At 42.0% G+C, this 24146-nt stretch overlaps 1 protein-coding gene across 2 annotated transcripts; it reads right to left on the bottom strand.

Annotated features, from left to right (window-relative positions):
* Nucleotides 1-963: 963 nt before the first annotated feature.
* FAAP20 (FA core complex associated protein 20) lies at nucleotides 964-22451 on the bottom strand. Of its 2 annotated transcripts, none has more exons than XM_072155976.1 (5): nucleotides 22326-22451; nucleotides 18615-18738; nucleotides 12848-12995; nucleotides 3431-4149; nucleotides 964-3016 (listed from the first exon to the last, which is right to left on the bottom strand). In XM_072155976.1, the coding sequence occupies exons 1-5, from the start codon at nucleotides 22396-22398 to the stop codon at nucleotides 2944-2946; spliced, it is 1137 nt and encodes a 378-aa protein (XP_072012077.1). In that variant the 5' UTR covers nucleotides 22399-22451; the 3' UTR covers nucleotides 964-2943. The 2 variants fall into 2 exon arrangements, with proteins under 2 accessions (XP_072012077.1, XP_072012078.1); XM_072155977.1 differs by lacking the exon at nucleotides 22326-22451 and adding an exon at nucleotides 22086-22178.
* Between the last annotated feature and the right edge of the window lie 1695 nt (nucleotides 22452-24146).

Here is a 24146-nt window from a genome sequence, read left to right as displayed (position 1 = left end):
GAAGTTTAGAACCTACTGCACCTTTGGAAGGCAAAGTCCATATTCAGACGTTAAACTAAAAGAGCATTCATACAGGGCCTACAACAAGAGAAGGCAGATTCTCTCCAACATGTCTACCTACAAGAAAGGCGAGGACAATGTTATCTTTCTCCTCTTCTGGAGCATGGAAATCACTGCCTTAGAGAATCCTGTACTGGTGACAGTCCTGTAGGTATAAAATGAACTTTGATAATGCCCGCTGAAGCACTTGTGGTTCATTAACATTAAGATAATGTCTCTGTAGAGACTCTGGCTATCACACACCTGCCAAAACACTCTTCCCTCATCTCCTTGCTCCCCCAGTTGAAAATCTTGAAGCAGCAGTTTCAGTTCTGTGCTGCTACAAGATTCCCGGACACCCGTACTTCTGTACCATAAAGTTTTTATACCTTACATTTTAAACTTTGCATGGAATCTAACACAAGACGACTCCTGAGATCTTTTGATAACATGCAGAACATTGGGGTCTTTTCATATCGAGGTGGAAACTTCACCAACAGACTATACAATCCCTTCATGGGTTTATTGCAGGTAGCAGGGCATGTGTAAGAAAAAACTGCATAACATCAGAAACCCCTTTTTTTTTTTTTTTTTTTAAAGCCGGGACAAGGCTGTTTGTCACTTTCCAAGAACTAACCCCAAAGCCTATATTCATACCATACATGAGGTTTGCATATGTGTTCCTGATGGGTCTTGCTTCTTTCACCAGGATCAGATATTGCCTTTAGTTCTAATTTGCCTGCCGACAAACTGATGGGAAAGAAACTTCAGCTAAGTTATACAAAAAACGTTGCAAATTCTTAGCGTAAAACCAAGCCAACCAATACAAGTTGTACAATTAAACTAGAAATTAGTCTAATATTGCAACAGATTTCCTTCGCAGAATAAGACGCGTCACCAAAAAAATCTGGTGCAGGACATGGCTAACTTTTACAGTTTTTTTTTTATTAATCTCTACTGCCATTTTCAGACTTTGAATACGACTTAAAGGGGGTTTCCCACAAAAATTCTCACATCTCAATCCCCTAGTGACACAATAAAGATAATTTTAACCCCTTACCTTTCAATTTTACTCTGTTTTATTGGGGTTTTAGCTCCTATCACTCCCTTGGGCTGGTAAGTGCAAAATCCCAGTGTGTAGACGGACTCTCTAAGCAGACACATTATGATGCATCTACCCTGTTTCCCCTAAAATAGGACATCCCCTGAAAATAAGACCTACTACAATTTTGTTCAATCTTAGAAATATAAGGCCTCCCTTGAAATAAGACCTAGTGGCAGACATTGCTATCTCCCCTCACGCCGTACATTAGTATTAATAGATCTTTTAGATGCTGCAAGAGGTTGTGTTATGGGTGATGAATTTGTGGAATAAAAACTGTTGCAGTGCAAATGCGCTACAAGCAGCTACATGGACAAGAAGTGGGCATTTAAGGAAAATGCTTTTACTAAACAAAAGAGATTGGGCCAAATATTCCAATAGTTCAGAGTTTGAAGAGTTATAAGGATGTTTGAGAAGTAGTTTTTATTGTGCACCAAAAAAAGTGAATTCCTGTTAATGGAAAAATAAGACATCCCCTGAAAATAAGACCTAGGGCCTCTTTAGGAGCAAAAATTAATATAAGACACTGTCTTATTTTCGGGGAAACAGGGTAGGGATGACAATGTGATTACATTATCAGGGTACAGGTGCATATACACTTATCTGGCTTCTGACATTGTACTAACAGACTGGTACATGGGGAGTGAGAGAGAAAGAGATGAGACAGATTAGAGATGAGGAGATACCTATTACACAGAGGCTGACAGACTTTTACTCTGTCAGCACTGCTACATCTCTGTTCTCACAGATATGTGACTGCCCCCCCCCCCATCTTCCCTCGGATCCCTTAGCTCCTGTTTGTACTTACTCTCTGCTCACGATGTGTTGGCGCGAGGGGAATCAGTGAGCAGCAGAAAGACACAGAAACTCAGCAAGCATGCCTGTCACACAGAAATCCAAGATGGCGGCCGACCCCAAGTCAGAAGTAACAGGGTCGTGTCTAGGGGCAACTGAAAATGTGTACACCAGGACTAATAGGAGACGTATATCTGTGAAATGCTGCATTTATGTTAATAACAGTGAATTAGAGAATGTGTTATCCTGAGTACATATAAGAAACTTGTCTATGTGGGAATACCCCTTCATTCACACGTTTTTACATTTGCAGTATAGCTTTCACTGTGAAAATATTTTGGCATCGCAGTGATGACTGTATGTTTTGTTTCTTCCATTCTGTAATACTACAGTGTTCGGTATTGTGTAACAAAATTCATAGAAAAGGAAAACTAGTAATTTTTATAGTGATATGCGGGTGAAGCATCTTTTGGACAGATCACCATATTCAGAGTGTGGGAGGAAGCAACCACTGGCGCCTCCACTAATCATCTAATGTAAATGGACCAAATGTACTGTAAGCTGGAACAGCTATAAGTGTATAGTACTGCACCAGGCATGGTCAGTACACAATGTATGGGGCTGTATGTGCTTCCTCTACTCTGCAGCACCTTTAGTCTTCAACGTTATAGAAAAACCTCTTTCGAGGCGCTGCATCAGCCATATTTGGTCAGGAAAACACTTGGTGAACACAGCACATCAGTTCTGCTGGTTTGTGTGTGGGCTCTGGCTTCAGCATGTCAGAGATTATTTGCAACAACCCTAATGGTTGTTTAATGTTAGTCATAAAGCAAGGAACCCTACCTTTAGCAATACAAAGCAGTGCAAAAAAACCATAGCTGATATCTCCTCCTAAAATATATTAGATATATATAATAAAAAAAATCAAACAGCCAATTAGATTGTGCACAGCGTCCATGCGAGGGTCCAAACGTTGCTGCAGTATTTGTTCAGTCCACAGTGTTCAATCACCAGACTACATCAACAGTTGTCTCAGACAAGCACTGCGCCAGATGGCTGTCCATATCAAGCTGAGAAAACCTGTTGAGGAAGACAATACATTTTTCATTATTTCTGAAAAACAGTATTTCTATCAGGAAAAGGGCTCAAAAATAAATGCTATGCCCAGACCCAGACCCATGCGTAGCATACAGCGGGCTGGAGAAGAAAAACAGGGAGCACTCCTCAACTCACCCCTCTCCAAAGGGAGTGGTGCAGCTGCGGTGTATTTCCAGCAAAACAGAGCATGCTCTATCTTTTTCCCAGTGATGGCACAGTGACTCAGGTGTGTCTTTACTGTACCGTGCACAAGGCCCATATATGACGGATGTATGGTAGTGGTCATTCGTGCGGCTAGCTTACGGCTGCCATATACGTCTGTGTGTATGGGGTTTATGTAGAATTTGTCAGTAGGATTATAAATGCCACAGGACTAATTATATATATTGTACTTACTGCCTTGTAAACTGCATCAAACATATGGGACAACTGTCCAATGCACCGGTGGTATCTGCTGATTTTTCGATACTTTCTTTTTTCTTCTGCCCTGTGCTGCTGCCTTCTGAAGCTTCTTCCATAACTACATCATTAGGCCGAGGCTTTGCTTCTGTCCCAGGCCCCTTGCTTTCCTTATTACCCTGTATCATCGTGTTACTTTTCATAGATGTGACTGTAGCCCACAGATTAATATTTGGTTTCTGGGAGGTCAGCGGCTCCCTGGTGTGCTTTGTGGATCCATGTGTCCTTGAGGAAACTTTCTGTGATTTCTGTGGTTCCCTGACACTCTTGGAAGAAAGGTTTATTTTGGCGACACTGTCTGTAGTGCTACATTGTGACTTCCATTGTGGATGTAACAAGACATTTTTGGTTGAAGTTGAGGTTTGTGGTGTGGGTGGGCAGCCAGTCTTTTTTGCGAGATCCTCACTAGAGGTTGCAATCTCCCCTTCCTTGCTCAGTAATTCTGTGGATTTTCTTTGCTGAACATTATCAGGAAGTTTATCTGCTTTCGGCTTCGTCATGTGCTTAATGTTCAGCAGATTGTCCTCACTTTCTGGAACACCAGACTTTTCTTTGCCACCAACAGTGAAGGCAGGAGGCAATGCAACCCATTCAAAGTCCACGTCTCCAACTTTAAACACTTCGGTGTTGACCCGCTCCACTTCCTTCTTACACATCTGAAGGTAATAGCAAGATGTTATTATAGAAACAAATATTACAAACCAACCACAGTATATGGAAAGAATGACTGACATATCTGGATAGCACATCCTTATTCTTTAGCACAGTTTGCTAGACACAAATGTAAGGTGAAAATAAAGACCCTGCTATGGAAAAGAACCTGTCAGGTCGATTTGGGACGCTGTGGACCCGTGGGTCACTAGCACTCTGTATGTGTATTTAAATAAACATTTAAAATCACTTGGGTCCAGAGCCTGCATATTGGGGCAACTTGATCATGGAGAAGAAAATAACCTGAGTAAACATAATTATAATAGTGAATATTCAGTGATACCTTAATGCTAAGTACATTTTAATGTCAAAAAAATAAAATAAGAAAAATAAGCAACACTAACAGATAACACTAGGACACATTTACTTTTGTTTTGGCTTTTTCTTCTGTTTTGCAACATTTTGTGGTGAATGTGCCCTTTTTTGTGCGCCCAAGACAACCTCCCTTCAAAGTTTGCCACTGTCTTGTTTTCTGCAGTATTCTCTGAGTTATCACCCTGTTACAGATGTAAAACATCTGAGTTTAGGTCTTTAGTGTACCAACAGGGCAAAACTCCTAAGAGACATTTGATCAGCAGAAAAAGAAAAAAAAAGCCAGGAGCACAAAGCAAAAACTAAGATACAACATTATGGACACAGTGGGATACATGCATCGTATTTTTATGTCCTTTTCATGCAGTGGTCTTAGTATTCTTAATGAAGCAGCCAGACTTGTCTTTAAGACCACACGCTACTCGGATGCCCCCAGTTTGTGCCAGTCACTGCTCTGGCTGCCGTCTCCATCCGAATACAGTTTATATTAAACTGTATTTATACACACTCATCTGCAAAGCTCTGAATGATGCTTCACCTCCCTACCTCTCCTCTCTCATATCAGTCTATCGCCCAACCCGTGCCCTTTGATCTGCCAGTGATCTTAGACTGATCTCTACCTTAATTCAAACCTCTTACTCAGATCTCCAGGAGTTCTTCTGAGCTGCACCAATTCTCTGGAATGCCCTACCCCAGGCTATCTTAAAACCCATCTCTTTAGGCAAGCCTATCACACTGCATGAAACGTCAACTCTCCATTTACGAAACCATAGGTACATAAGGTCTCAAATCAGCCTGACATGTCCTCTTTAAGGTGGATTTCAGGGCAGATTTTGTGCCAATTTCTGCTTCCATTGCTTTCAGTGGAAACCACTTTAACCCCTAGGCGCACCACGACGTTATACTACGTCCCCGGGGCTAGATGTTTAGCGCACTGGGACGTAGTATAACGTCCAGCTTCTGGGACCGGCTCACGAACGGAGCCGGTACCAGAAGCAGCGGCTGTCAGCTGTCTATCACAGCTGACACCGCGCTGTAACACCCGCGATCGGAGCCGACTCCGATCGCGGGTGTTAACCCCTTACACGCCGCGGTCAAGCATGACCGCGGCGTGTAAGGGTGTTCCTGCTGTGGATCGGATCCCCCGTGCCGCTTACCGGGGGATCCGATCCTCTTCCGGGCAGCTCCGAGGACTGGCATGTGCCCCGGAGCTGCCCGGTCTCCATGGCAGCCAGACCCCTTCCGGGTCTGACTGCAAACTGTCTGAGCATGCGCAAGCTTGCTCAGACAGTTTACACTGCTCTACAATAAAATAGTATTGTAGAGCAGTGTATTGAACTTAAACCAGTGATCAGAGCATCACTGGTTCAAGTTCAAGTATGTATAAGTAAAAATATGCAAAAACACTTAACACTACACATTATAATAAATAAAAAATAAATACATAAAAATATAAGCCCCTAAAATGTCACTTTCCCATAAAAAACTTAATAAAGTATAAAAAACATAAAAACACAAAAAAAAAACCCGCATATTTGGTATTGCCGCGTCCGTAACAATCTGCATAATAAAACAGAATTGTTACTGGACCCGCACGGTAAACGCCGGAGGAAAAAAACGCAAAAAACGTTCCAAAAAAAGATCATTTTTAATTAATACCCTATAAAAAATGCTCTAAAAAGTGATTTAAAAAATTTTATGCACTCCAAAATAAGCCCACTAAAAAGAACAACTGTTCTCTCAAAAAATAAGCCCCTAACAAGATTTGTCAGCCAAAAAATAAAAAAGTTATGCATATAAAAAGATGGTGATGCTAAAATGAATAAGATTTTCTCCAAATTAGTTTTTATTCAGTACAATTGAATAAAATACACAAAACCCCCACATATTTGGTATCCCTGCGTCCGTAACAATCTGTATAATAAAACAGAATTGTTATTAGATCCGCAAAGTGAACCCCGTAAAAAACAACCTAAAAAAACTCTCTCTGAAAAAGATGATTTTTTATTAATGCCCTTTAAAAATGCTCTAAAAAAAGTGATTATAAAAAGTTACGCAATCTAAAATAAGACCACTAAAAAGAGCTATCATTCTCGCAAAAAATAAGCCCTTAAACAGATTTGTGAGGTGAAAAATAAAAGAAGTTATACATATGAAAGACGGTGATGCTAAAATTAACAACAATATTGCCAAATTACTTTTTATTCAGTAAAAATGGTAAAAAATAAAAAATATATATAAATGAAGTATTTTCATAATCGTGGCGACCCATAGAATAAAAATAATATACTATTTTTATGGTATGGTTAACGGCCAAAAAAAAAACACATAAAAATTTTCCTAAAAATTGATGATTTTCATTTCCTCCACCAACAAAGAGTTAATTAAATCTCACCAATTAGCTGTAGATGTCCCAAAATTACATACCAGAAAAGTGCATCTCATGTGGCAAAAGAAATAAGCCCCTATAGGTCCTCATTAAAAAAAAGAAAAAAATTATAGCATGTACAATGTGACATAGCAAATCTGATTTGTATGGCGCCTCCTTCCCTTCTATGCCCGGCCGTGCGCCCATACAGCAGGTTACCACCACATATGGGGTATCCGTGTACTCGGGAGAAATTGGGTATCAAACTTTGTGGAGCCTTTTTTAATTTAATCCATTTTAAATGTTTAATTTTCCACCCAAAATGAGTGTATTGTGAAAAAATATTACAATTTGCAGACTCCACCTCCGTTTTGTTTTAACCCCTATAAAACACGTAAAGGGTTAACAAACTTCTTAAAAGTAGTTTTTCATACGTTGAGGGGTGTAGTTTCCACAATGGGGTAATTTATGAGTCTGGCTATTATTTAGGCCTCTCAGTGTCAATTAGAAGTTGAGCAGGTCCATCTAAATATGGGTTTTGGTGATTTTACAAAAAATGTGAAAAATGGCACCCAAATTCTGAGCCTCATACGATTCTAGTAAAATATGTGGAATCTTAAAAAACCATGCCAACATAAAGCAGACATTGGGGAAATGTAAGTTATGAATTTATTTGGGTGCTTTGACTATCTGCATCAAAAGTAGAGAATTTAGAACGTTGAAAATAAAGAATTTATCAAAATTTTTGCCAAATTTTGTTTTTTTTCATAACTAAACGCAAAAGATTTCATCCAAATTTTTAAACTAATTTGAAGTACAATGTGTCACGAGAAAACAATCTCAAAATCCCCTGGATATCTCATAGCGTTCCCACGCTATAACCACTTATAGTGACACAGGTCAGATTTGAAAAATGGGGCTGCGTCCTTTAGGCCAAAAGATGCTGAGTCCCCTAGGGGTTAACAAGCCTCTGTACATGTAGTTATCACCAGGTGGACTGAACAACACAACAATTTCTCTCAAGTTCCCAATTTGATTCCTATTCCGCCACCTTCCCCCTGCCTCTGTATCTGCCTTTATGCCTGCATATACGCAATTATCTATGGACCTATGTTTGGTATGACATTACTCTCTTGACATTGTGTAGTTATATCACTTAGTTGTCTGTCTATTATCTCTATACTTTCATGTCGATTAATATGTTGGCACCTTGGCCATTTGCAGTCAGAGGGGCATCTGGGTTGACACCAACTTTAGCCCTGGATTCACACACCCATAGTGTGTTTTTTGTGCTTTTAGCCTTTGTCCGGTTATTTTATGTATGTGTTTATGGCATAATAAAATATTAATGCATTACAAATTTTTGTACTATATGCGCATCTTCTTTATGTGTTTTGTGGTATAGTCCATTTTTGACGCATGGACACCTTTATTTCAAAAGTGGTATGGACTCTCGGGATAGGGATGTAATAATAACGCTGTACAAGACATTGGTTCGGCCTCACTTGGAATATGCCGTCCAGTTCAGGGCTTCAGTCCATAAAAAGGATGCCCTGAAGCTGGAGAGGGTTCAACAAAGAGCCACAAAATTGATAATGGGTATGGAGGGGCTCAGTTATGAAAAGAGAGGACTTAGAGTGGACATGATTAATTTACTGTATACTCGAGTATAAGCCGACCCGAGTATAAGCCGACCCGAGTATAAGCCGACCCGAGTATAAGCCGAGACCCCTAATTTTACCACCAAAAAAAATGGGAAAACCTATTGCCTCGAGTATAAGCCGAGGGTGTAGTACACAACCAGCCAGCCCCTGTAGTATACAGCCTGTCCCAAGTAGTATACAATCAGCCTGCCCCCATGAAGTATACAGCCTGCCCCAAAAAGTATACAGCCTGCCCCAAAAAGTATACAATCAGCCTGCCCCCAAAAAGTATACAATCAGCCTGCCCCAAAAAGTATACAGCCTGCCCCAAAAAGTATACAGCCTGCCCCAAAAAGTATACAGCCTGCCCCAAAAAGTATACAGCCTGCCCCAAAAAGTATACAGCCTGCCCCAAAAAGTATACAGCCTGCCCTCAGTATGCCTAGCGAATAATAAAAAAATAAACTTAATACTCACCCTCCGACGATACTCACCTTTGATGCTTAGTGGCGGCTCCCGGTCCTCGGCGGCGGCTTCTCTCTTCTATCTTCACTTGCCGGCAGTCGCGTCCATGCGACCTGCCGATGGGCGCACAGTGCGATGCGGAGGTGTCGCCGCTGATGACGTCATCAGCGGCGACACCGCTGCATCGCACTGTGCGCCGGTCGGCAGATCGCATATTGTGCGCCCGCCGGCAGATCGCATAGACGCGACTGCCGGCAAGTAAAGATAGAAGAGAGAAGCCGCCGCTGAGGACCGGAAGCCGCCGCCGGGGTTCCGAGAGCCGGAGGGTGAGTATTAATTTTTTTTTATTATTATTGACTCGTGTATAAGCCAAGATGAGGTTTTTCAGCACATTTTTTGTGCTGAAAAACTCGGCTTATACACGAGTATATAAATACATGAATGGTCCATACAAAAAAAAAAATGGTGGAAAGTTGTTCCAGATTAAATAGAATCAAAAGACGAGGGGGCACTGTCTATGTCTTGAGAAAACAAGGTTTAATCCCCAGAGGTGACAGGGCTTTTTTTTACTGTGAGAACTGTTAATCTGTGGAATAGCCTGCCTCAGGCGCTGGTCACAGCAGGGACAGCAGAGCGCTTCAAGAAGGGTCTAGATGTCTTTTTAGAATTGTTTCCCCCAAATTCCTTCCTCATCCAATCTCTTCCCTTCCTTGGTTGAACTTGATGGACAAGTGTCTTTTTTTCTACCGTATAAACTATGATACTATGATGTCATATCTACTGTACAGTGTGAAGACCGAACATCCTTTGCTATATGTGCAATATAAATTACATACTACTGGTGAATAGGTTGGCTCGGAAGAAATAGTTAATCACCTTCTCTCTACTTAACCTTTTAGATGCCATGGTCCCCATAGACCACTTAATCTAAAGGTTAAATTGTGATGATAGGAATTGTCTGTGAAGGGTATAACTGCTGCAGGACCCCTCCTGAGAGTAACAACGGCTACTCATTGAGCATTTTTATGTACAGAACTCATGTACATTATCTCCAGGACATGCACCCCGTGTCGTCAAATGGTTCATGTGCAAGACAAGCAATGCTTCTGTCATTGGTAGTTAGGTAATGAGAGCCTGGGCTTATAATCAGACAATAATCCCATTTGCAAAAAAAAAATTTAAAATTTATTTTTAAAGCATTTACTGTGTTTCTGAAATTCATATTTTGTAGACCAAAAATCCTATAAAAGCAACAATACAAGGATGCTCCGACTAGAATAAAAGACGACCGTTCTGAAGTCCTGCAGAATGGCAAAACTTCTTTGTGACATCATTATTCAACAGATGGTAACTTTCAATTCCCTACAAGTATTCTGTAACCCACCCAACACAATTGAGGCAGTGCTTTTTACATAAAAGTCCTGTCGCCATAGTAACAGTAAAAATACTTAAGAGACGTTACCCAAATCACCGAACTGAAATGAAATAAAAGGGTGCATTTCCTGACATAGGGCAACTCTGTAAACCTCACATTTGTGCCAATACAGCTGCGGAGCATTTAGTACCATATAAATTATTTAACTATAGCATTTAGGGAAACAGACTTTTATTTGCAATCTACTGTAGCCAGAATGGAAAAAAATTGACGCTGCCAGTTTAAGTAATGCAGTTTCTCCAATAGAAAAAGCTTCACAATCTGTTCAAGTAATAACTGGGCTCGGAGCGCGCGCGTCATCCTTCTGAACAGACGCACCTAATACATCATTACAATCTGATCCGATGTCTATTGATCCCTGGTGCTGCCAATGACCTGGAACCTCCTGCCCCATAATTCGTCACCACTGCTATGTCTAACTATGGTGACATCTTATGTTCTGGATTTCATTTCCTTTTGGAAACAGTCGTACAAACCAATAAATCTGTACTGTTTTATTAAATTACAATTTTTGGAAAGAGGATTGAACCGCTGTTTGTTTAATGTACTGTATGTCCTTAAATCTATTTATTTACTACTACTTAGTTTTTATTCACCAGCAATGAGTATAGGATCTCCTGAATGAAGGTACTGCTTTCACTCAAAGCAAAGTGTATAGGGCAGTGGTGGCGAACCTATGGCACTGGTGCCAGAGGCGGCACTCTGAGCCCTCTCTGTGGGCACCCAGGCCATCACCCCAGAATGAAGTTCACCAGACAGAACTCAAAGAATCTGCCTGCAGAACTTTCCTATAATGATAGATGAATTTGCCCTCCTCCTTTCAACTGCGTCGGTGTCCTTGGGAGGCTGAACGATTGAAAGTTGTCAATGAACAAGGAGAAATACATTACTGCTTAAAGTGCTGCACTGGCGCTTTGCAATAAATAAGTGGCTTTTGGTTGAAGTTTGGGCACTCAGGCTCTAAAAGGTTCGCCATCAATGGTATAGGGGGTTCTGGGGAGCATTCTGTACAGAGATTTTGGAGAAATGCAAAGAACATGTCACCTCCTGGGTGATCTCCACTGTATGTCCACTCGCAAGGGTGTGCAACACTGCTCTACCTGTCCTCTGTGAAGTAATGGGGGCCCGAATTACTGAGTACGAGTGGTGGATCGTACTTGGGTAAGGCCCAGGTCAGTACCTCTCAGGATCGCTATTAAAATTAATATTAGAGGTTACTTAACCACTGGCCTGGAGGTATACTCACTACAGTTATATTTTTTGGACTGTTTGAGTTTCATTATCAGGCTTAGTGCCCATGTGTAAATATAATTGCTTTGTAAATATAATTGCAATCATACAGAGAAAAAATAGGCACAAATACAGTCACACTTCACTGTCACCCAGGTACAGGCACAAAGACATGTAGTGATATCAACATACTCGTATCTCAGATAAACGTTCTGTATACCTTTTTTTTTTTTTTTTTTTTTTACACACACTACCGCTACAGTAGTTGTTAATTACTGTAACTCTTGTGTCTACTGACTGGGGCAAGCAGACACTTGTATTTTACTGTTTTAGAAGTATTTTGTACAAGCCCCAAAGAATCAGTATCTTAAAGTGAACCTGTACTACTACTGCCTACTACTCACTGCCCATCCCGATCTACAGTAATTTTCTTTTAGTATATCTTAGAATATATACTAAATATATACTAAAATATATCTTTTAGAAATATGTAAATTAACCCTGAGGTGCTCTGCCGAGCGCCTCGTCTCCTCCGATTAGTGGCTCTTGGTCCGGCTGGCTCCGCCTACACAGCGGTCAGAGCCGTTGTCACGGTCTCTCCCTCTGCAATTCTTGCACCATGCGTGAATTTTTACATCTACATATTCTGCTACGGTCGCGCATAGCACAAGAATTGCAGAGGGAGAGTTGTTGATGTCCTCGGTTTTTTGACAACTGTGTAGGCGGAGCCAGCTGGGCTGACAGTCACTAATCCAAGTAGCCAAGAGGCACTGGGGAGAGAGCCTCAGGCTAATTTACATATTTTTAATAGCTTGATTTCAACTAAACGCTGCACTTCTAGGATATACTAAAAGAAGATTACTCCAGATCGGCATGGGATGTAGGGCGAGTAGCGAGTATTCTGATGGTAGATAACCTTTAAATACCACTTGCAGGAACAATTGGCAGTGCGTAAATAAAATTTTCTTATAAACATGAATAGTCCGGTGGATTTACCCTCACTGTCATTTTACTGGAGACCACCGATTGTCCATGTCAGAGTTTCCTGACCAATCTAAAAGAATTGAATAAATAGAACATTGTAGCAACCAACTTGCAAAGACATCCCTGTTAGTAAGATCTTAGTATGCGCACGAGATTAGATGAAAACAAATAACAACACGTTCATTAACATCTTCAATCTACTGCACCTCGAGGTTGACGTCTGGCAGGCAAGGTAAAGCTCCCCAGTCCACGCTGCTCAGGTCTGGATACACGCAGTTCAGAACCCGTTTCCATATTTGTTCAGCAGCAGTTAATTCGATTTCATCAAACCAGGAACCAGTGAAGTCCTGTCTCCTGAAAGAGATCAAATGCAGCAACCCATGAGCACGAGCAGAAAGGGCTCACACCAAGTGCCACTTCTGTCAAATCAATTCAGCGCACTCTGTAACTGATGGAAACGTGTAATGTCAGGAGGGGCCAAGGGATGCTCTGAACCAACATAAACGCAACCCAGCAACTGCAAAGATAACACGACTACACTGGTCCCGGCTGGTTCAGCTAAAATCTCACTTTACATGTATAAATAAGAAACTAGATATCACATGCATCACTTATTATGAATAAAATAAGACCGTGTATTGAAGAAACACTATATGTGTGTAGAAAAAGCAATGTTTACTTCTCCTTCCAGGACACTAGTACAAGCCACCGCACGGGTAGATTTACATTCATAGAACCAAGTCTGGATTCCAAGAAAATTCATAAATAATGAAGAGATTCACTTCCAGTTAATACATGGAACCAGCTTTGATGATGTATTCACACAACATGTATATGTCTTTGTTCTCTTACAACTTTGTAAGTTTGCTAGATTCAATGGATTTTTGCAGGGAACTCTCAATGTCCCCTTTTTGCAACATCTGCAATATGACTAGGTGAACAAAACATAAAATCCTTACATATCAAGGAAACAATTAGTAGCCACATGGCAATATCAATGTCCTTTTTTTTATTAAAAGTTAAATAGAAATTAAATCAGTTTGTTACAAATGAAGCCTATGAATATAAGTACCCTATATACTCAAGTATAAACTGACCCAAGTATAAGCCAAGGCACCTAATATTGCCACAAATAACTGGGAAAACATTTGATCACTTTTTATTGAATTTTCAACTTTGGCCATTTTCTGTTACAGGATTAAACGCTGAGAAAACCTGTTGTTATATTTTGATAGATCGGACATTTTGGGACGCGGCAAAACCTATCATGTTTATGTTTTGTAGTGTTTATTTATATTTATATCAGTTCTAGAGAAAGTAGGGTGATTAGAATTTTTGGGGGTTTTTTTTAATTTTAACTTTTTTTTTTCCCCCTAATTCTTAGACCCTCTAGGGTACACTAAGCCTCGACTGTCTGATTGTCCCTACCATATACTGCAATACTAATGTATTGCAGTATATGGCATTTTTGCACAGTATTCATTTCAATGAGCTAAAGACCAAAGGCTGCCATGGTAACCAATCAACACCCCCGGATGACGTCACAGGGGCGACGATCGGATCCAAGATGTGGAGGACCACGCACCACCAGGATTTACTGCTACGTCACATTTCAGTAAGGGGTTAAGGAAATGTCCAGCAGTGACCCCCTTTAAAGAAACGTCCAGCACTTCAACTGGGTAGTACATTACATTAATTCTGTGGGGCAAATGGTTTTCAAGATTTATTTATTTTCTTAAATTGGCTTAAAAAATTAAGACTCCAGCACCACCAAACTATAGATTAATAGGCATAAAGCACACGTGGCGTGGTCAGACCATGAATATCGGACCATGAACAATGTGCTTTGGACTAGTGTACGAACCAAGGAGCTGCTGCAAAAGTTCCAGGGAACAGCCACATTATCCGCGTTATCATGCTTACAGTTCAGTAATGCTGTTCTGCAGAGAAGGAGCCTTGGAGTCCTGTGTGTAACGCAAACGCCTGGGGGTGAGCTTGGATCATTTGTATATGCATTTACATGCTAGTTAGCGAAACCCATATGCGATAAGGAAAGTTCAGGCGTTTGCATTGAGTTTCTAAACAGTATAAATGCCCAATGTAAATTCCAAAATTATTTTTGAAACCATCTGTTACTTTTCAGGAACAGTCATTGAATGTCACTAAGGTTTGTTGGCCAAGCAAATGCCAAGTTTACTGGACCGAACTGAACCAGCAACTGGTGAACTAAATTTAGCAAGTCCACATGAGCAGTCGTAGGCTTGTACCGGTAAATTTGGCACACGCACAGAGCGAATTTGATGGAACAAACTCGCATGTGGGAAACCGGCCTAAAGGTCAGTTAACACTTCAGTTATTTTAAGTCAAGACTAGGTTTGGTGAAACACACATAACAGGTGCAAATCTTTCTATTACATCTTCTCCACACATGTCTCACAGAAAAGAGATGAAATAATGGAGATGTGAACTGACCCTCACTGTGAACGCTGCAATAAAAAGGGTTAACAACATAGAACTTGAAGCTTTCTAGAGAGCCTATGCAAGTCACAGTATAAAATCAGGTAGCCTGGAATTGTTGTGTAGTAGCTATAAATGACAAACATACACAGTCTATAAAGGAAAGCGCCACTTTCCCTCTGGCTGGGTAAACACAAACCAATCGTCTCGGGGGGTTGCTGCATGTTTTTCTGTTTTTAGCTATATTTTCCATAGGCACACTCACTTGACAGCTGTCTTCCCACATCATGTGGCCTCTTTCACACACTGCTGAACCAGCTCACCCTCTATGGAAGCTTTTGGCCCTTCTTGGAAATGACATGTAGTCTTACATCAAGGGAGATTACAGAGCACCCAGGCTTTTATTCTCTCTCAGCGGCTCGAGAACTTGTCTGCTTTCAATTCGCCACAGTTTTAAGCCTTGTTGCCTCCATCATCACGCAAGGTGTAGTACGAGACAAGAATAACAGCGCAGAAATGTAATTAATTTAGCAGCCTAAGTGGCTTCACTAATCAGGTTTACATGAAATTCACCGAGAGAAAGAAAAACACGCCTGTCCGGTAATTGTGTGCCAACGGCGGTAAACATGCCGGAGCGTGCTGCAATTATTTTGTGTCCTCATCTGGTATTCAGATAAGAGAGGAACAACAGATAGCTGTCATTATTTTGTCTCAATGTGCTTAAAGGTTTATCCGTATGATGCCCCAAACATGTAATTAGAGCATGGCAACTATAAATCAAAAAACAGGGGAGGCCACACTATGTAAGCCCTCCATACTTCTCTGAATACTAATGAACATGGCCATGATGTGAAAACTGGTGACCAGTACTGGGTATTCAGGGACAAGCAGAGAACTAGTAAAAGGGGGGGGGGGGGGGCGCAGAAATTACAATTACAATCAATTTTGGCACAACTCTGCACCTGAGTGGGATGCACTCAATTCGGGAAATAAGGGGAAGCACTCAATCTGAGTGTAGTGTCACAACAGGGTACTGCAGATCTGTCTCCATTCATTTGAAGGGATTCAAGCTGCAGTCATTATGTTCAGCCACTACACAGAGAATGGAGCTATTTCCTGTTCTATTCTGTATATACTAACTAATCTGTGGGGGTGCTGAGTTTTGGACTGACAGGTAATCTGATATGGAAGTACTTTTTTCAGGATAGGTCATTAATACATTTTGCTTGCAAAACCTGATACGTGAATATAATAAATTCCCCCAACTGAAATGTAAAGGGGTGGGACTGAGAGAATGACCCAAGCAACTTACTTACACTGAACCTTAATTATACCAGTTTTTCTGATAAGAAAATACGGTAAGTTAATACGTGAATAGAAGAGTCATGTTTCTCCAGGCTGCCAGTGAGCCCTGCCTATGGTTACAGCTTTTGAACACTTTTACCTATCAAAATTTACCACTAGAAAGTAGTTCATTTTGGTGGTAAATTTTGGCTGATAAAGTTTTGTGTTTATTTATAAAAAATTAAGAATTTTTTAAAAAATTTGCCACATTCAAAATTCTCATTTTCAGCCAGATAGTTTTACAACCTAAATAAGTTGCTGAATAACATTTCTCATATGTCTGCTTCACACTTTCATCATTTTTGAAATATCTGGATAAATGATGTCACTCTGCTTACAAATCAAATATCAGTTTTCCATATTTTCAGGATTTCAGAATTGACTTTTTTTGATTGACATTTGAAATATATCATATAGAAACCCCCTATATATCAACCAATTTTCAAATCTGTCAGAAACAGCTTTTAGGGAGATTGTTAACCCCTTGAGATCTTCACAGTAATTAAATCAAAAAGGAGGTGAAATTTAGAATGGTCCAATTTTGTAGGTAATACATTAATTAACCCTAAAATTTGAGATTGTAGTTGGTTGGCTAGAAACAGCAACACTATTGTGCATTGACTGTATCTGGTTTTGCAGCCAAGTTCCATTCAAGTGAAAGGCTGAGAACAGCTCCACTCTGGACTGAGTCCACTCATATCACAAGCAGCGGCAGATCAGAAGTGAAGAAATCCAGAGGGAAATTGTAAAAACCCAAACTAATAGGTCACTAAGTGATTAGGGTAATGGGTGGAATAGATTACAATGATAGGTTACTAAACATGGGATTATTCCGTTCAGAAAAAAAAAGATGGCGAAGGGAAGACCTCATTACAATGTACAAATACCTGAAAGGGCAGTAAAGAGATCTCTCCAAAAATCCTGTGGCCCGGACAAAGTAGCATCCTTTACGCCTAGAGAAGAGACGATTCTACAGTCATCGTAGAGGGGGATTCTTTACTGTAAGAGCAGTGAGACTATGGAACTCTGCCGCAGGAGGTTGTGGATCATTTCTACATATTCAAAAGAGGCATTTGCTCTTGAGAACAAAAATATCACGGGCTATGAGGAAAAAACATTTCTAATTCTTATAGGTTGGACCTGTGTCTTTCCAACCTTATTTACTATACTAGGATAATAGCAGTATCCAAGGGATTTATGGTACTGTAGGTTTGGGTCAATGGATCTATTACTGGATGTTATTTAATATTCGTATTCCTGGTTTGCAGTACATTCATACAATCAATATAATACTTACTACAAGGTTATGATCTCCCTCCTTTGTCACGGTTTCAGATACTTTTATATGACGGCTCTAGATTTATGTATTTTCAATAAAGCAAATTAGTATGTCTTATAAACAAGTGTCTCAATATTTTTTTTTAAGGTAATAGGACCTTTAGGAAATATATTTGCTTGGTTTGCTCAAAATAATTTTTGAAGTGTAGAGGTTATTTTTTGTATTATTGCATTATTTATAAACCATATAGAGACCTTTATTAATAAAAATGATAAAGGTCAAGAAAAAAAACTTAATGGTATGTTTCTGAAGTACTACTTTCCTGTCACATCACAATATGCAGTCATGTGAGAAGAGTTCCCAAAACAAGGATCCTACTCCTGACCTCCTTATGCTTCACTTACTGCCCTTCTCCAATGACACCCGTCACGGGATTTGCTACATCCATATAGTCATTAGGGTCTGTCACAACATGGGAACAGGTGCAGGGGGACAGAAACTTACCTTATGAAAGCATGTAACACGTGATTTCAAGGGCAGATGTAGAGCAAAATGTACGGCGGGTACTGATTTTACGAAGCAGTACACATGGCCACAGACTTAGTAACTGCAAGGATAAAAATACACGGAGCAGCCAGCCGCATCCAATGAAGACATTTTTCTGATGATTCATTACAAAATTATTAAGTGATTATATTGTGTAAACAGCACATGATGCGGACACCAAATAATCAATTAGTAATTATTTATCAGCAAAATTTCTTCATTGGATGTGGTCTGCTGCTTTCTGGCCGAATTGTATATTGGCACCCTAAGGCCGGCGCCACACAGGGCGCTTTGTCTATTGTGTAACAAGTAGCTACCAGTATATGACCATCACATTGTCAACTTACACATTAGGTGCTGATGAAGGCTGTAATTTAACTTCTGTCGCTTTTCCGCTTTGCGCTGGGGTCACACATTTTTTACGCTTTAGTTTTAGTTTAGCAGACCTCTCTTCAGACATGGGGGAATAACCTATAAAACAGCAGAGTTCAGTATTAATGATTTACTATATGCACATACATCACATTCTTCGCCTACATGGCTACTTGTACGGGCCAACACAAGTGACTCTGGCCCACATTTATTAAAGTGTTTGCGCCAGTTTTGTGTTGCGGGAGCACAGTGTCCGACAAGACAGAAAAAATGTGCCCCTAAAAGGACATGTTAGAGCTTAAAAATGCTGCTGAGTGAGGTGATTAGACTAATGAATGAAGACAGTGCAACGGTTTTGATGAATCTGGTGCACCCTGCACACTCACAGGCAAAGTGCACATAGTGGACCTCTGTGTTAAATCTGGTCAATATTCAGATGAGTTCCTTTTTGCATCAAATGGCAAATACTTTGCAGTCCCATGTACAATAGTTACTGTACTGGAACCAAGAAAATTTTTAAAAACTCATCGAAATCAAGTGCTTTCCTTCATTGGAATTAAATGCTGGCAGAGGTCGCACTAACATTTTTCCAGAAGGGTAAAAATACTCCTCTCACCATTTTTGAGGAGTATTTTTACCCGAGGAGGAGTATGAAGATTTCGGTAATACACAGCGCACACAACACTCACACAGCGCGCACACAGCACACACACAGCGCGCACACAGCGCTCACACAGCGCTCACACAGCGCTCACACAGCGCGCACACAGCGCGCACACAGCGCTCACACAGCGCGCACACAGCGCTCACTACACTCACACAGCGCACACTACACTCACACAGCGCACACTACACTCACACAGCGCACACTACACTCACACAGCGCACACTACACTCACACAGCGCACACTACACTCACACAGCGCACACTACACTCACACAGCGCACACTACACTCACACAGCGCACACTACACTCACACAGCGCACACTACACTCACACAGCGCACACTACACTCACACAGCGCACACTACACTCACACAGCGCACACTACACTCACACAGCGCACACTACACTCACACAGCGCACACTACACTCACACAGCGCACACTACACTCACACAGCGCACACTACACTCACACAGCGCACACTACACTCACACAGCGCACACTACACTCACACAGCGCACACTACACTCACACAGCGCACACTACACTCACACAGCGCACACTACACTCACACAGCGCACACTACACTCACACAGCGCACACTACACTCACACAGCGCACACTACACTCACACAGCGCACACTACACTCACACAGCACACACACAACACTACACTCACACAGCACACACACAACACTGCACTACTCACACACAACACTACACTCACACAGCGCACACTACACTCACACAGCGCACACTACACTCACACAGCGCACACTACACTCACACAGCACACACACAACACTACACTCACACAGCACACACACAACACTGCACTACTCACACACAACACTACACTCACACAGCACACACTACACATACACAGCGCACACTACACACACACACCCGGCCTTAAGTCCCGTCGGGATAACATAAATGCAGGCAGCTGCGGGCAGGTAGGGAGATGCAGCAGGACAGGGAGCAGCAGCCCCGCTGTCCACAGGTATCCCAGGGCCTGCGCTCTCGCTCCCGAGCGCTGATGACACAGATCACTGTGTCACGTGTCCCGCTGAACGGCCCGGCGCACGCTGTGATCGCGCTACAGACATTTACCTCTTTTGCAGCGCGCGCCGGGCCGCTCAGCCTGCGCGCTACAGGGAATAATTGCCAAGCGTAACTTTACGCATGGCAATTATTTTGGGGGGTAATGGCGCCTCATCACGCGTCTATGACGCGTGGTGAGGCGTTAATGCGACCTCTGAATGCTGGTAAAGTAAAGTGTTGGTGAGAGCTGCAGGCAGACCGGAACCAGGCTTTAACCAAATATGCATAAATAGAGCAGGGGCCACACAAGGAGGACACACTGAGGGTGGGGACACACGTGGCGTTTGTGGGCCGTTTTTGTGTTTTTGACAGGTTTGACCAATTATCTTAATTCAAACTGGTCAAAAACGCATGCGTTTTTTAACGATGTGAAAACGCACTACTAAAACGTCCTAAAAACAACATGTGTGTCACCACCCTGAGAAGTTTGTGTCAGGTTTCTTTGTTTGCACTGCAAATATACGTTGTATTGCAGTCTGTGGAAGGGATTTGATTAAAACGGGTTCATAAATCCACCATTGTCCATCTAGGTGGAATAAGCTGGCAAGTGTGTATGTGACGATGCAATTATCCTCTGCATGCCCCTGGTCCACAACTGTTCCTAGGGCACCATTCACATTCCTGCATTGATATATCTTACATATTAAAGGTAACATTTCGAAGAGGTATTCACAAGTATAAGGTAGGAGTTTCTCTTGTTAATCAGAAAAGCATGTAACTAATTTATAAATGGAAACGCATACAAACTCCTCCTCAATGTGCTGAATTGCTTTTCAAAACGCAACTGAAGTGCAAAGTGTGAACACAGGCTTAAAGGGAACCTACCACCACAAATCTACCTATAAAGGTAGATCGGGTGGTAGGTGGATCAATGGGACTTGAGGATAGCCCTTTTAAGGGCTAATCCTCACGTCCCCGCACTTTTTTAGTAACTTTTATGCTAATTTTATTATGCGGATACTGGGGCGTGGAGTAGCCGCATCTGAGGTTACACGAGGCGGCTACTCCACGCCCCGGTAGCCTCTTTTCTCCTACTCACCACCTCGTCCGATGATCCTGCAGTCTGCGCATGCGAAGATGGTGAGTAGGAGGAGAAAAGAGGCTACCGGGGCGTGGAGTAGCCGCCTCGTGTAACCTCAGATACGGCTACTCCACGCCCCAGTAGCCGCATAATAAAATTAGCATAAAAGTTTGATAAAAGTTACTAAAAAAGTGCGGGGACGTGAGGATTAGCCCTTAAAAGGGCTATACTCACGTCCCATTGTTCCACCTTTTATAGGTAGATTTGTGGTGGTAGGTTCCCTTTAAGCCCCTTGCATGTGAATGTATGCTTGCCCAGGGAAGAGAAGAAGAGAAGAGGAGGAAGCGCTCATCACCCATCCCCTTTCCATTGAAAGCCAGGCAGCTGTGCTAAAAAAAATGGCAAAATATAGGATGTTTCATATGTTGCAGCACAGTAGTTGTACTTTTTTGGTGCAGTACTTTGTGGTGAAGGTCCAGGAGCAATTTTAGCATTGGCACCAGTCACCACTCTGTTTGTGCCACTGTCATGAATCTGTCAGTCTCCATCTAAACAAGTCACATACTGGGAGGAAATAACATCCCCTCTTCTCACATGTACACTGTGAAGTGTGTGAGACCCCAAAAATCTAATTTTTTCATTTGCAATTTTTACTTCGGCACTTCAGGAGTTACAGCCACGAATTACACCGCCATGATGCCGGAGCTCTGTGGCGAGCGGCCGCTGTGCCGTACAATACGCCGTCCTGTGTGATTACCGCCATTGTTCTTGTGTTTGCAGCTACCGGTTAATTATAATCACGATAAAAGTGATTAGAGGGTCACAAGGAGCGGCACCGTGATTAACCGCTAATAACACGGCTACAGGGAGCCGCCATCACCACAACATACGTACACGGAGCCGAGGCTGCTGCCGCTGACAGGACGGAGGCGGAAGGGGGGAAAGGGCGGGAAAATGTCCGCTCCATCAGCCGTCACTCACTTCCTGTCAGCGCTGTGTACGGCACACCACACCAGGACTATAGTATGGGCGATGCCCTGCATTATGTAAAGCGTATACTGACTCTGTCCCACTCCATCATATACTATTTACAAAAGCAGTATTTACGACTCCCATCAAGAGAAGTAATAAATATTTTAAAAAAAAACATATTTTACCCAAAAACACACCTTTTCCTACATAAGGCTGACAACACACACAGAAATTACGTCTACAACAGATAGTTCAAGGGTTTTTCCCAACTACTTATGACCTAACAACGGGCACATTTACTTACCCGTACCATTGACGCCGCCGATCCGGAATGTATGACGAGGATTCGGAGCTGCCGCGATTCACTAAGATCGTGCGTCCACGTGCGTTTGAGTGCTGATTTTGCTACACAATTTGCTTCTTAAATTCCACGGTTTGTCCGAATCAGACGGGTTGCCCAACATCCACGCCCCCCGATTTGTGTCACGTGCAAGCCGGCGCCTATGTGCCACAATCTGATCGCGTGCGCCAAAAACCTGGGGCAATTCAGGGCAAAACAGTAAAAAAAAGTCCGGAAACCCGACAAAAATGTGCTGTTCGGCCTTAGTAAATGTGCCCCATTGTGTTGCGCCATGATTTTTGCAGCGTTCTTGACACATTCCAAGGGCTTCAGCCTTGGTCACATGCTAAGGTTACATTGTGCACTGCATTTGCTAAAACGAAATGTAATCTCAACATGTGATCAGGATTCAATCCTTTGGAATGCATAAAAAATGCAGCGCGTCATGTGAACGCGGCCTGAGAGTCTGCTGACCACCTTCCTTCACGCGTTTGATTTACATTGAGGTTATATTGCATTTACATAAATGTGATATAAACGCAATGCGTGATTGCCACCTCAGGCCTCGTTCCCATGCAGTCTTTGTTGTTGCATTTTTAGGCCGCGGTCACACTATCCGCTAGGCGTCCGTTCATAACGCGACGCTAGCGCACAGGGGGCGGTCCCCGGCCCGAACGCACATGCGTTAACAGGGAAACGCATGCGATTGATAAGCCGATCGCATGCGTTTCCCTGTTAACGCATGTGCGTTCGGGCCGGGGACCGCCCCCTGTGCGCTAGCGTCGCGTTATGAACGGACGCCTAGCGGATCGTGTGACCGCGGCCTTAAATGCAACGCAAAGGCTGCAGGGGCCTGATTGTGGATGTTAATAATGAAAACACATAAGGGGATATTTATGCGTGCTTCTATGCCAGAAGACTGATGTAGAAGCGCTAAAACAATCACAGTTTCTTGTGCGAAGCAATGTCCAGTATTTCGGTGGAATCCAATCAATCAATCAATCAATCAAACCATAAAAATGGGTTTTCCATACCGTGTTCAATGCAGAAATGTTGAAGTGTCTAGATAAGAATGCATTGTTGTTTCCACATTTCCAATATTTCATATAAGATAGTGACCTGACACACACAGCGACCTCTTCCCAATCCATCCCACAATAGTGGGAGCCCTGGAACCCCAAATGACCAGATAATTGGGGTTGTAACCATGAAACAACTGATTATTATTATTTTTTATTTATAGAGCACCGTTAATTCCATGGTTCTGTACAATCAGTAAGGGGTTCACATACATTACATGAAAATAAAAACAGGTGTGAGTACAAAATACAAAACTGATCAGGAGACAAGTAGGAGGTTAGACGGAAACCTGCTTTTACACCATGGTAATTATTTGCGCACAA

This window comes from Engystomops pustulosus, chromosome 6, assembly GCF_040894005.1.
Source record: "Engystomops pustulosus chromosome 6, aEngPut4.maternal, whole genome shotgun sequence".
Lineage (NCBI taxonomy): Eukaryota > Metazoa > Chordata > Amphibia > Anura > Leptodactylidae > Engystomops > Engystomops pustulosus.
This window is presented reverse-complemented; position numbering and strand designations above follow the sequence as displayed.